We start from the raw sequence: 12,644 nt of genomic DNA on the forward strand, positions 1-12,644 counted from the left end.
ATAGTTGAAACATAATAATATTCATGTGAACTTAAATATATGATCTTTTTCTTTGTTTATATAAAAATATTTTAAAATACAAGAAAAATGAATCTTAACTTTTTTTGTAAGTTTTTTAAAAAATTAGTAAAAAAATAGTATCAAAATTAATCTATATAATAAGAAATGCTTTTAATATTTTCCTTTATAAATCAACATCATCTTCATCAGGAAGAGGAAGCGCTTGAGCTTCTAGTAATTCAGTTTGATATTGAGTAATCATTTCTTGAGATATTTGCACCTAAATTTTAATAAATATATAAAATATTATTCATAAAAAATAATACTTCGGGTGGCGCTAATGCTGGTGATGCTACGAATTCTAAGGTTGCATTAATCAGTTTTCTAGCTAACCATAAAAATGGCTTTTCAAAATTGTAATTGGATTTAGCCGAGATATCGTAGTATTGAAGGTTCTTTTTTCTGTGGAATGTAATCGTTTTTGCTATAAAAAACAGAAATTGGAATATGTATATAATAAAAAAAAATATCTAACCCTTGACTTTACGTTCTTTAACATCTACCTTATTTCCACAAAGAACAATAGGGATATTTTCGCAAACCCTAACTAAATCCCTGTGCCAATTGGGAACATTTTTATATGTAATACGACTTGTCACATCGAACATAATAATACCTTTAAAAATTTTATAATTTTTCTTATATATCCATTTATCTACCGCAATTCCCCTGAATATAATATCCGTCCCGGAGACCTCCAAATTTCTCCTGTCCAGCAGTATCCCATGTATTAAAACAAATTTGTCCATAATTCGTATAAAACGTAACTGGATGAACCTCTACTCCCAGCGTCGCTAAAAAAACGTTATTCCCTATATAAAACCCTGCAAATAATCCTTCTAACCAACGTATTTCTTCTCAAACTCTCCCGTTAAGTGTCGCTTCACGAATGTTGTTTTTCCTGTCCGTAAACCCCAAAATTAGTCTTTTTTCATCCGAAAAAAACAGGCATAGACATATCTCCATCTCCTACAAGAACAAGCTTAAACGTAGGAATTGATTCCTGCGATTGACTTGCCATTTCTATTAATTATTATTTTCCTTATTTCTTTCAAGTCGGACAATTTTTTTTTCAAGTCTCGACTTAAAAAATACTTAACCACCAAACATAATAGGGTTTTTATAGGGCCTTGTATAGTATTAGGGGTAGAATAAGGGTTAGGGGTGACGAGTTAGGGTTATATTAGGGTTAGTCTAGGGTTAGCCAGGATGACCCTTGTAATCTTGGGGTTATTTTAGGGTTATTTTAGGGTTACAAGAGGGTTAGGGGTGAAGAGTTGGGGTTATTATAGGGCTAGGGTTATGGTTAACAGGGATGACCCTTGTAATGTTAGGGTTAGCCAGGATCATCCTTGTAATCCTAGGGTTATATTAGGGTTATTAGGGTTACTTTAGGGTTACTTTAGGGTTGGTGTTAGAGGTATGATAAATGTAGGAAGAATATGAGAAAAATGGATTTAAATAGATGTTTCTAAGAATGAATTAAGAGTTTATGTAAATAACATTTTGAAATTTTAATTTTCTAAGAGTTTTTAATAAAAAATATTTTTACAAAAATCTTTGTATGAAATGAAGATAGAAAATGAAAATGAAAATTACAAAGAGGAATTGAAAGAACCGGAGGAAGAAGTAGAATATTTGGATAGAAAGAGAAAATTAAAAGAAATATTGAAAAGATGTAAATATGTTGAAAAGCCGAATAAAAATAAGTCAAGAAATGTAGATAATTCGAATAAATTGATAAAAGAAGAGTTATTATTTGAAAGATTAGTGAAAGAAAAAGAATTTAATCAAAATAATTTATTATCATGTAAAGTAATTAGTAATGAATCGACGAATAGCCATGATAAAAGAAAACGAAGACCTAAACGATCATATGTAGGACCAGAATATTATTCACATCTTCCATCAGGAGTTCCTGATGTTCTTAAAGAAAATCTAATTGTTATGTTTATTGGACTGAACCCAGGAATAGCCACGGTAAAAGCAGGACATGCATTTGCAGGACCAACGAATCTTTTTTGGAAATTATTACATTCTTCCCGAATAGTTTGTACAGAAACTAGACTTCGACCTGAGGATGATGTGAAACTTACAAAATGGGATGTTGGAATCACAAATTTAGTGTCTTTTTTTCTTTAATAATATAAAGTATTTCCTGACTAAGAGATAGATCAAGACCGACTGCAAGTTCTAATGAATTAAGTAAAGAAGAAATGATTGAAAGTGTTCCAATTTTAGAAAAAAAAATTATAACCTTTTATCCATTATCAGTTTGTATTGTTGGAAAAGGAATATATGAAGCCATATATAAATATAAAACAGGAAAGTCTTTAAGTAAACCTTTTAAATGGGGTTGGCAACCGCAAAGAGTTGGTAAATCGGAAAATTATGAAGGAGCGTTAGTATATGTTGTGCCCAGTACATCAGGAAGAGAAGCCAGTTATTCTAGAGAGATGAAAGAACATTATTGGAACATTTTAGGTGAATGGGTTGAGCTGAAACGTAAAGAAAGACAGAACCTCGATAATACACTTAAATAAATTGTCAAAAATGTATCATCAAATGAAAGCCGTAAAATGTTAATAGTAGGTGTTTTCATAACTGAATACGTTTATTCGATTTTTATATCCAATTCTTGAGTCAGTTCAAGTATAATATAACATACAATTGTAAAAAATTGAATTGTATATATCCTCCAAAATCTGATTATAAAAGTAATTTTTTTCTGAAAAAGATAAAGAGACGCATTTCTTTATTTTATTAATTGTAACCGCCTCTTAAAGCAAGTACTTAAAACAATTTTTAAAAAAAAAATAAAAAAAATAATTTACCTACCAAGATGTAGGACACTGCCACCTTCTAAATTATATTCAGATGCTGTTCGTTCATCTGACCTAAATTAATAGTTAATGTATTATATATCAAATTAAAATACAAAAAATTACATTTGTTTTCCACCAAAAATAAGCCGTTGTTGTATTGGTGGAATGCCTTCTTTTTCTTCCATTCTTTCTTTGATACGGAATACCTTAATAATCAATATACCTCATATTAAGAAGAATATTTTTACTTTGTCTGATGGATCAATATCTAATTCAATCTATAATATTTAATTAAAAGAAAAAAATAAGTAATAATAAATACTTCTTTTCCTGTCAATGTCTATAATTATTAATAAGAGTCATTAAAATGTTTAGAAATAGCATTAAAAACCTTAACTTTGATTAACATTTTATCTAATTTTAATACTGTCTTAAAAATTAACTGGTCTATCGAAAATATAATTATTTGAAAAAATATATATAAATTTGAATTGAATATGAATTGATTTGTATTTGAACAACTTGAATTTTCTTCATGAAAATAGGTAGAAGATTTTGTTAAAATGATATATATTTTAATTATTGAGTGAATGTTGAATTTTTATAAATTCATGCCATATCTTTTTAAGAGTAGAATCATGTGTTTTTGATTTATATTTTTGCAAAAATGTCGTCATTAAATCAATTCCTTTTTCTTTATAATGAGGTAGTATTTTTAAAAGAGTTATCCAATCCTTTTCTTCAATATATTTTTGATTTTTTGATGCCAATTCAACTATTTTTTCCCATATTGCATTTATTTTTTCAAGACTATCTCCTTTTTCCCCGCAATTTTTTAATATAACTCTTAATGTAACTTCATTTTCAAGGATATTAGACTGTTTCATTTGTTCTATTGTTTTTTCAACATAATCAAATTTTTTGAGATAAGTGTATCCAGAAATAAGTGTATTAAATGTTGAGATGCTAGGTGATATGTTTGATTCATATATTATTTGCAATAAATTATTTACTTTTTCGATTGTATTTGCTACATTGGTTTGATTTTCCCTATTTGTTGATTTAAATAATGCATTCAAAATAAAATTTAAATGTTCGATATGTATATGAGATGAAACTTCATTATATTTTTTAAATATCTTTAAAATAGTTAATAAATCTCGATTACATATCCATAATTCTTTAAAAAGTTTGCTAAGTGCTTCCGGTGATGGTATATAGTGTGAATTTAAACCATAAAAAACAATATCAACAACAGATTGTGGATCCTTTTTATTTACTGCATTATAAACTAAAGAATCTAAAAAAACGGGTTTGATAGTGTTCCGGAATTCATTTAAACATTCTTGTAATCCTTCAAGTGCTTTTTTTTTGTCTTGATTTTCAATACGTGCTATAATAATTCCTTCGTATAAAATCAATGATTTTCTCATTTTGTTGATATTTATCATATGTATTGCTTCTTCAAACAATTCTTCACATTCTGTTAATGGAGATCCCATAGCAGAATATAATTTAATTGCTGCACCATAAACTCGAGAATCAAAAGATGTTGGTTCGGATACATATTTTGATCTTAAAGATTCCCATATCTTTTTTCCTGTTTCATAAAGCTGCAAAATAGTATAAATGTAAATTGCGTTAACCCAAATCATTGGATGATCAGAAATAAAATTACAACGAACATCATTCAGAATATTTTCTAGATAAAATAAAAGTTTCTTTATATTATCATCATCCACTGATATAGGTGATATTTTTCTTAAATGTCGATACATTAACATAACAAGTTTTGTTATGTCAAATCCTGTAAGGCATCCTGTCTTCTTCAATTCAAAATAGCAACCAAGTGCTGCCATCAAATTTCCACTGGAGACATTATATTGAAATGAAATTTTCTTTTCCTGATCAGACCTTTCTTTTTTTCTCAATATTCGTACATACTTTATCACTAAATGACTCTTTAATTATTGAATCAGGAATTACCAAATTTCTATGCTTTTTTTTGGAAAAAAGAGCTAATGAACCATTGTAAAACCTTATCCTAGATATATTTCTATATTTAGTGCCAAGATTTACTGGGAAACCATGAAAATATGGTAAAAAACATAAAAAAACTGGGGATCTCTGAACCACAATTTGACATCCAGGTTTCATATTTTCCTCATAAAATATATGGTTTTACTCAGAATTTCTCTCTAAATACGTTTATAATCTTCTTTTAGTGGCAAATTGCCTTTATTTACCAAGAAATCAGTAATAACTTGATTTCTTGAAAATCTGGTCGTCTGACGACGAGCAGATGTAACGTCAAAAAAAATATTTACACAGATTTGCTATGGATTTTCAAGATACGTCATATGACGAGCAGGAAGAAGTAGTAGATTTTACATATGTTGCACCGGATGCACCTATTGAAGCAGGAAAACTTAAGGAATGGAGAGATGGCCGGAGAACATTGAAAGTTGTGATTCATCCTTTATTAAATATGGCAATTTCTTGGATTTCAATTGTAGATTTTCATAAAAGGCCTAAGGAGAAACAGGAATATGTTTTTTCTCCAGAAGAATCGGTTTTATATACGGTTCATACGCCGGTTTTTTTTTTGAATTCATGTCAAGTCCGTGTAAGTGGGAAAAAAGGGATATTATAGGTTGGAAAGTCCTTAATATGTTCTTTTAGCTTTCAAATGTTATGAGTAATTATTTTGGAGAGCTTCAAATGCTTTATGAGAATTTAGAATATAAATTTTTTGATCCTAAAGAAATGTTACTGGGATCGAGTCAATCTCTTATTCCATCATTTTTTAATAGAATATGTAAATCATATAGAGTTGCTATGGAGGAAGCTATTAATGAATATAAAAATGTAAACGAGTTGGGTTGGTGTATTTTTTTTTGATTGATATAGGATGATGAGATGGATCAAGATATATTAATGACATTGGTTGATAGTTATACATTATTATATTGTGTTGAAGCGATTTATTTAAATTCCGATGATAGAAATTATTCAGAGTTAATTGTAGAATGGGTGAATCGTTCTGATCCTCAACCATCACAAGAAGATGGATTGGCAATTATGACATCAAGGACACCATGTCTTCATCCAGGATTTTGGTCGTATGTTCATAAGTACGTTTTTCTTTAAATATTCCATAGCCTTATTTGTTAGAGCGGCATTGAGGGGACTTTTTAAACAAGTGATCTCATGTTTACAACAAAGTGGTATTGAAACAGTTGAACCAAAAGCTGCAGAGGTTATTGATATAACAATTGATATATTGGAAACCTTTCAAAGTTATAGGAAGTCTTTAAGAAATGATAATATTTTGAAATGGAGACATTGGAGAGGAAGAGTAATGTATATGTTTATTAAATTTATAAAAAAAGCTATAACAAAATTAGAAGTTGTATTAGAACATTGAAACTAGATAATCTTGAAATTTCATCTGCTTTTAGATGTCTTTTTGAAATTATTTCTGGTGATAGAGATGCTATATTTCGTGAGTCGGATACATGGCAAGAATGTTTGGGTGCTTTGATTTTATTGAACGATCCTTTGAATTGTAAAACAGTGAGAGACATATATAGGGTTTATGATTCTGTTGTAAAAGGCGAAGATTCATTTACAGTTGATGAAACGTTACCTGTCGAAAGTGCATGTGCTGCCTTGTTTTCTGGTAATATCCCAAAAGTAAGTAAATATTTTCTTTTATATATACTTATTTGTATAGGCAATGATTCAAGCAGCTCAAATACAAAGTGGTATTGCTGCACATGTAGCAGATTTATTATTAAAGACTGGGATTTTAGAAGAATTTGAAACAAATGAGTATTATACTTTTTTTTGATAAACTTATTAAGAAAAAATAGATATCCATTGAGTTTACGAGATTATCTTGTATTAAATTATGCGGATCAACTAATAACTAATCCTGATACATGGAAAATCGCTTTAGTTTATTGGAAGACAGTATCTGAAATAGGTATCCAACGAATTAAAACAGTAGATCATTACTTTTTCTTCAATTTTTTAAATTGATTAAATTCAGGTTTTACCTCAAATACCTTTGACATCAGATGAAAGAACTGAGGAAGTATTGGCCTTTTGTGATCAATTTCATCTTCATGAAGAAGCCTGTATGATTGCATCTGTAATAATTGTTATCTAATCCAATTCATATCTCTAATTTTAAATAGATATGGGCAAAAGAACTTGAACGCAAGAAAAAACTGGGTTCTGCTGTATTACTTTATGATCGTGTTAATAATGCTTATCAAATTGATCAGATCAATTGGTTTTTGTTTGAAACTTCTCTAATTCAAGGATATCCAGCTAATGTAGATCAATTAATGGAAACCTTTTTAGAATCACCATATTCATCATCTCGAAGTATTGCTTCACTTTTGGCTCCCTATGCAATTCTAAATACCTTTTATCAATTAAAATTTGAGGGAAAACGTTGTGCTGCTGCACATTATCTTGCAAGTTTAATCAAAGCAGTAGATATTCCAAAAAAATACTTGTTATTATTACTAGCTGAAATGTTATCTTTCTTAGATGGTAGAAATATTTATTTTATTTTTATTTTTATTCATATATATTAGATTCATTACCAAGAGCATTTACTATGAGGGACATTTTTGATTGTACTGCTGCAATTGAGGAATTTCAATCATTAATATTAAAAGAAGACTGTATAAAACTATTTAACAAAGCAAAATCATGTAATTCATATCTACAAAATTCACAATTATCACAAAACTCTGATAATTGGAGACATAAAATAAATCAAAACATAAATGAAAATAATATATTGGCATTGGTAAGATTACAGATAACAAAAACTATTGCCAGAGGGTTTCTAGAGCCTGATCCTTAATAATAATAGATGGTTTTTATATTTCTCAATATCAACATACATATTTTATATTAAATAAATTTATACATATTAATAGGCAAATATATAAAACTATGTGTATTTTAAGAGATAATGACTGGAAATCATAAAGAATAAATAATATATTTCTTCATAACCTGCAATATATGCGTTTGACTATATATAATATAACAAAGATGTCCTTTCTTTTAAATAAGTTTCAGCCAATCAAATTCGATATTTTTAAACTCCGCTATAATCGTCTTAATAGCTGGTTGGCAGTTATAAAAGAAGCCCTGCCACTCATGCACGGACAATATTAATCAAAAAATAATGAGAGTAGTCTTTATAAGGGTTAGTATGAGGGTTTAATGAAAGGGGGATGTTAATGAGGGTCTTGGTGTGGAAATAGTATGAAGCTCTTTATTGAAAGGACAGGTAGATCCTGGCAAGGAAAAGGATTATATGAGGACTAAGATTAGTATGATGAGTACAAGTTGACGGAGAAAAGGCTAGTTTTGGAAGCGATAAGGATACGTTAAGTGCGATTGGGCAGTGAAATCTAATGACTTGTACGTAACAGTGAAAGACATTTGATGTTCATGTAAATTTGGGCTGATGCAAACAGTGAGTGGATTGAGAAGAATTATTTGTTTCCGGGATATTTTGTTGAATTCTAATAAATTTTTGTCTTGATTGTATTTCTGGAGAGTTCTATTTTAAAGACAAAATCGAATTATTCGGTTTTTAACGTATGAAAATTAGAAGCATTGATTTGTGGTTGTATTTTTCCTAGAGAGAAATAGCATGTGTACACCGGATATTAGAGCAGATCAGTCTGCATTGCGTTTTCATTCACGAAAACAATCCTCACCCTTAAGATCAGCACAAACTAAATATACATCAGATATGATGTATGACTATATGGATGATACGGAGCCCGGGGTTGTTTTTAAGTTCCGGTTTTTATGGCCCTTTAATCGAAGAGATGTACGTCAACTATCGTCTTCATCAAGTATTTCTTCCAGTAGTGACCATGATAATGAATCGGTTTTTAAGTCACCATCGTATTCTCATTCTTCCAACTCTTTATCATGTAACGTGAGTTCATTCCCATGTTTACTTGGTCAAATTATCGATCATGAGCGGCAAAAACGATCTAAATTGCCACATGATTTATTCGAGTTTGAGGATGATACTAAGCGGGCATCTGGCGCAATCATATTGGCCAGTAAACGGCTTCAATGTGTCGTAAAAGACAATGAAGGCAAAAGGCCTGGTATTATTTTTTTATCATTTTTATTCACTGTGATTAACTCTTATTTTAGTAAATTCTACAAATAGCGAATCTGGACGTAAGAAATTAAAGTCTCCTTTTATTTATCATGTTTCGTTGGGCGTTTCTTCCGCATATCCAGATACAGATTTGGAATTTTGGAGGAATAATCTGCAAAAACAGATGCGCCTTAGACGTCGTAATGCTTGTCGAGTTTTTAAGAAAACCAATAAACAAACGATAACGGCATCTCCTAAACTTCGTTCTCGATCAGTTACTTCTAAGGCATCTGTTACTAAAGTTACTGATTTTCAACCGTCTCCAATTACACCGTCAAATTCTGTTTCGAATGCGACAGGGCAGGCTTCTGTTCCCGAACGGCGTTGTATATCATGTGGATGTTCTAGCACACCATGTTGGAGACCAAGCTGGTACGGAAATACGGGATTGCTATGTAATAGCTGTGGTTTAAGGTGGGTTATTCTTTTTTTTTTTTTTTCGTTTAAAGAATTTTATTAATTCATTATAGGTACAAGAAAATAGGTGTACGCTGTTTGAACAAAAATTGTCGGCACATTCCTTTACGTTCAGAATTTAGGGAAATGAAAAGCAGAGTGAGTGGCGATTCCACGATTGATTGCATTAAATGTGGAGGTGAAGTAAAAATCAGAGGCTAGGACTTTGATAGGTCGTTCTGGAACGTTATCGTAAGTCCTTAGCTTTCTTAATCTTGCTTCTGTAAAAAAAAAACATGTATTTGATTGAGTAATTTAATAGAATTGGTTCATTTTGTTTAATATTATTTGTATTTTCATCATAAATGATATTAAAAGATAAAAACTTGGGTAGCTTAAAATAGCCTTGAGAAACTTAGGCTTTAGTTATCCAATAAAATAGCTTTAGTTAGCGATAGTTATTAAAAATTAGAGGGTTTCCTGATTTTCTTCTAAAAAAGCCTTTATTTTAGAAATTACTAATAAAAGTATAGAAGAATTTAGGGTAGAAATGTCTAATATGTTATTGTTAACGTTAGTTTATTAAATAGCATGGATAATCGTGTTAATGTAAGACATTTTTTCTATAAATAAATCAAGCTGTTGAATAAAAAATAAGATTAATGAGATAATAAATAAGCGGATATTTCATGTTATTAGAAATGTATAAGTTTAGGGAGAAATATATGTATAATGTAAAAAGGACATATTTGTATGTTTATTTTAGATAATTCTAGGAAAATATATTGTCTATATTTTAAGTGTAGAATGGTTAAAACAACAACAACATCATCATCATCATCATCATCATCATCAGTAGCAGCTGCTGCTGCTGCATCTTGTGACAATTGTAAAAAATGCTCAGAAATAAAGAGTATTAAAAACAAAATGTTAATTATGAGATTGGGAAATCTTTGTTTACTTGATATTTCAAAGGTATTAAAGGGTATTTTTGAAAGGAATAATTGTAGGGAAGGTAATGGTTTTAGAGCCGTCTATAATTGTGTTAAAAGAAGGAAAATATCAATGGTTTTTAGATAATTCTTTATATTCGAAAAATAGAGTTTATTGGTGCAAAATGAAGGAATTGACACCGGTTTTATTGAATAAACGAAGTAATTATATTTATGATATTTCTCAGAATATTGTATGTCCGGAACATAAAAGACTTCGTCTAGATCCAGATGTTTTTTCTTGTGAATTTTCTCAAATCTCTAATCTCTATATATTGAAGGAATATGAAAATTCTCATTCATGGTTATTAACTGAGTCATCTTTACCATACAGATTAAATAAAAGGAATTGTGTGATGGATTCGAAGTTTATTCCAATATTATTGAAGGATTCATTGGAAATGGGACATTATGATTCTGTTTCTTTGAAAATTCCTATATTTTTTTGTGCGTATGATTATTCTATGTTTAATTCATATATTAGTCCTCCTGTTACTCAAACTATTCTGCTAAAACTTGAATTTCATGAGATTTTTAGAAATGTTCAGCTTCGTCATGATATTGTTCATGAGCCAGATCTTCAATTTCGGCCTAATCTTGATGGTGAAGATGGTAAAAGAAAACGTTTTCTTGCAGGTAGATATTGGGAAAGTTTGCGCAAAGAAATTGAACAGGTGCGTTTATTTCAGATGAAACAGATGAATGGTTTAAATATTGGTCATAAATATCCTTCTATTACTAGGATTTTTGTTTTATTTGTTGAATTGGAAGATATTTTACTTAATCTTTTACCATCTTCTAGTAGAGATTATATTATTGAGATCTTGGATCCAGATCTTATAGTTCAGGAACTTGTTCATAATTTATTTGATGTTGAAAAATTTATTGAACATCTTGCTTATATTTTGAAGCAGCATTGTGCTCCTGTAAGGGATGTATTGCTAGATAAAATGGTTCAAAAAGTTAAATTAGGATTTAAAATTAATGATCTTTTAAAGTTTGTTGATGGACTTAGAATGGGCTTTGATATTCTTGAAATGATGAAACTTGTATGTATTATATCTAGGATTTCAAGTCAAATCTTAAGTTTCTAATAGGATGTTGCTAATCATCAACTTCGAACATTAAGATATTATTTTTTGGAAACAGCTGTGGAATTTGAACAAAAATGGTTTATTGATAGAATTAATTGGGGTAGTATTGATATTGATGACGCTTTGTCTTGGTATTGTCATTTTCATGATTCTCTTATAACATCCAACTTAAAGGATTTTGATTACCGAAAAGCATTTGTTAATGGTATTATTGCTATGCTTTTTATATTTAGTCTTATTATTTAGGTATTATGGCATCTATTGCATATATTTCGTTGTTTGATTTCCCTTCGACATTTGTATTTGATAGGCATCGTCTTATGTCACTTCGTTATCATATTCGTGATATTGTTTCTTTTCAATTAATTATTCTTCTTTTTTGGCAGTTTTTTAAGAAGCAAGCTCTTCAAGTTTCAAAATATGATATATTAGAGTTTAAACAAGAACTTTGGCTTATTATAGATAGTGAATATGGAGAAAATAAATGGGTTAACAATATTTCATCTATTACAAATCAAATTGCTAAATATGTTAATAAAGCAAAACTAATCTATTCAAACAATATTCTAAATTTAAAGGAATTTGGAATTATAGAAAATTGGTTATATAAACATCTTTTTCCTATGTCTTCGTTGTACCGTCTAGTTGAAAGTCGTATTCTTAAATCAATTGGTAATAAAATGTTTAATTCATTATGTTTTTCAGGTCCAAACATATTAGCGTCTAATGTTCAACGAGAATTATATAATATGCATGCTGACATGGTTATTGAAAAATTAACTAAAATTGTTATGTTTCATTGGAAAGTATTTGGAAGATGGTATATTGAATATGCAAAAGATAAATCTGTATCTATATAATACAAGCTAGCTTTGAAGCTTTTATTAAAACTGGAATGACTTAAAAAAATAGAAATCTAATCTTAATAATTAATTATATTAATATTATAGAAAACATTAAATCTTGAATTTGCTTTAAATAATTATGTGATATAAATATTATTTAATAGATAATACTTTTATATAAAAATTTATTTCTAATATTTTCTTAATGTTTAATA

At 29.1% G+C, this 12,644-nt stretch overlaps 7 protein-coding genes across 7 annotated transcripts; 4 read left to right on the plus strand and 3 right to left on the minus strand.

Annotated features, from left to right (window-relative positions):
- Positions 1-184: 184 nt before the first annotated feature.
- T552_01044 (GTP-binding nuclear protein spi1) lies at positions 185-1,081 on the minus strand (the record flags this gene model as incomplete). Its single annotated transcript, XM_018369637.1, has 6 exons — positions 185-280; positions 327-484; positions 536-676; positions 720-854; positions 905-941; positions 1,007-1,081. 6 exons carry the CDS (start codon positions 1,079-1,081, stop codon positions 185-187), a joined length of 642 nt encoding a protein of 213 aa, XP_018226827.1.
- A 504-nt stretch (positions 1,082-1,585) lies between these two features.
- Positions 1,586-2,648, plus strand: T552_01045 (hypothetical protein). Its single transcript, XM_018369638.1, has 2 exons — positions 1,586-2,186; positions 2,234-2,648. Exons 1-2 carry the CDS (start codon positions 1,630-1,632, stop codon positions 2,601-2,603), a joined length of 927 nt encoding a protein of 308 aa, XP_018226828.1. The 5' UTR covers positions 1,586-1,629; the 3' UTR covers positions 2,604-2,648.
- Positions 2,649-2,783: 135 nt separating this feature from the next.
- T552_01046 (NEDD8 protein) lies at positions 2,784-3,327 on the minus strand. The gene is made up of 6 exons (XM_018369639.1): positions 3,277-3,327; positions 3,208-3,225; positions 3,134-3,163; positions 3,009-3,091; positions 2,899-2,957; positions 2,784-2,852 (listed from the first exon to the last, which is right to left on the minus strand). Exons 1-6 carry the CDS (start codon positions 3,292-3,294, stop codon positions 2,824-2,826), a joined length of 237 nt encoding a protein of 78 aa, XP_018226829.1. The 5' UTR covers positions 3,295-3,327; the 3' UTR covers positions 2,784-2,823.
- Positions 3,328-3,460: 133 nt separating this feature from the next.
- Positions 3,461-5,042, minus strand: T552_01047 (hypothetical protein; the record flags this gene model as incomplete). The annotated part of the gene is made up of 2 exons (XM_018369640.1): positions 3,461-4,783; positions 4,830-5,042. The coding sequence occupies 2 exons, from the start codon at positions 5,040-5,042 to the stop codon at positions 3,461-3,463; spliced, it is 1,536 nt and encodes a 511-aa protein (XP_018226830.1).
- Positions 5,043-5,177: 135 nt separating this feature from the next.
- On the plus strand, positions 5,178-7,811 carry T552_01048 (hypothetical protein). The gene is made up of 10 exons (XM_018369641.1): positions 5,178-5,511; positions 5,568-5,753; positions 5,796-6,019; positions 6,060-6,248; positions 6,293-6,581; positions 6,622-6,719; positions 6,761-6,893; positions 6,940-7,041; positions 7,088-7,451; positions 7,496-7,811. Exons 1-10 carry the CDS (start codon positions 5,224-5,226, stop codon positions 7,768-7,770), a joined length of 2,148 nt encoding a protein of 715 aa, XP_018226831.1. The 5' UTR covers positions 5,178-5,223; the 3' UTR covers positions 7,771-7,811.
- A 717-nt stretch (positions 7,812-8,528) lies between these two features.
- On the plus strand, positions 8,529-9,765 carry T552_01049 (hypothetical protein). The gene is made up of 3 exons (XM_018369642.1): positions 8,529-9,046; positions 9,096-9,516; positions 9,573-9,765. The coding sequence occupies exons 1-3, from the start codon at positions 8,575-8,577 to the stop codon at positions 9,718-9,720; spliced, it is 1,041 nt and encodes a 346-aa protein (XP_018226832.1). The 5' UTR covers positions 8,529-8,574; the 3' UTR covers positions 9,721-9,765.
- A 494-nt stretch (positions 9,766-10,259) lies between these two features.
- On the plus strand, positions 10,260-12,490 carry T552_01050 (hypothetical protein). Its single transcript, XM_018369643.1, has 4 exons — positions 10,260-10,483; positions 10,527-11,539; positions 11,588-11,789; positions 11,831-12,490. Exons 1-4 carry the CDS (start codon positions 10,306-10,308, stop codon positions 12,442-12,444), a joined length of 2,007 nt encoding a protein of 668 aa, XP_018226833.1. The 5' UTR covers positions 10,260-10,305; the 3' UTR covers positions 12,445-12,490.
- Positions 12,491-12,644: the final 154 nt, after the last annotated feature.

This window comes from Pneumocystis carinii (assembly GCF_001477545.1).
Source record: "Pneumocystis carinii B80 chromosome Unknown supercont1.4, whole genome shotgun sequence".
Taxonomy (NCBI): Eukaryota; Fungi; Ascomycota; class Pneumocystomycetes; order Pneumocystales; family Pneumocystaceae; genus Pneumocystis; species Pneumocystis carinii.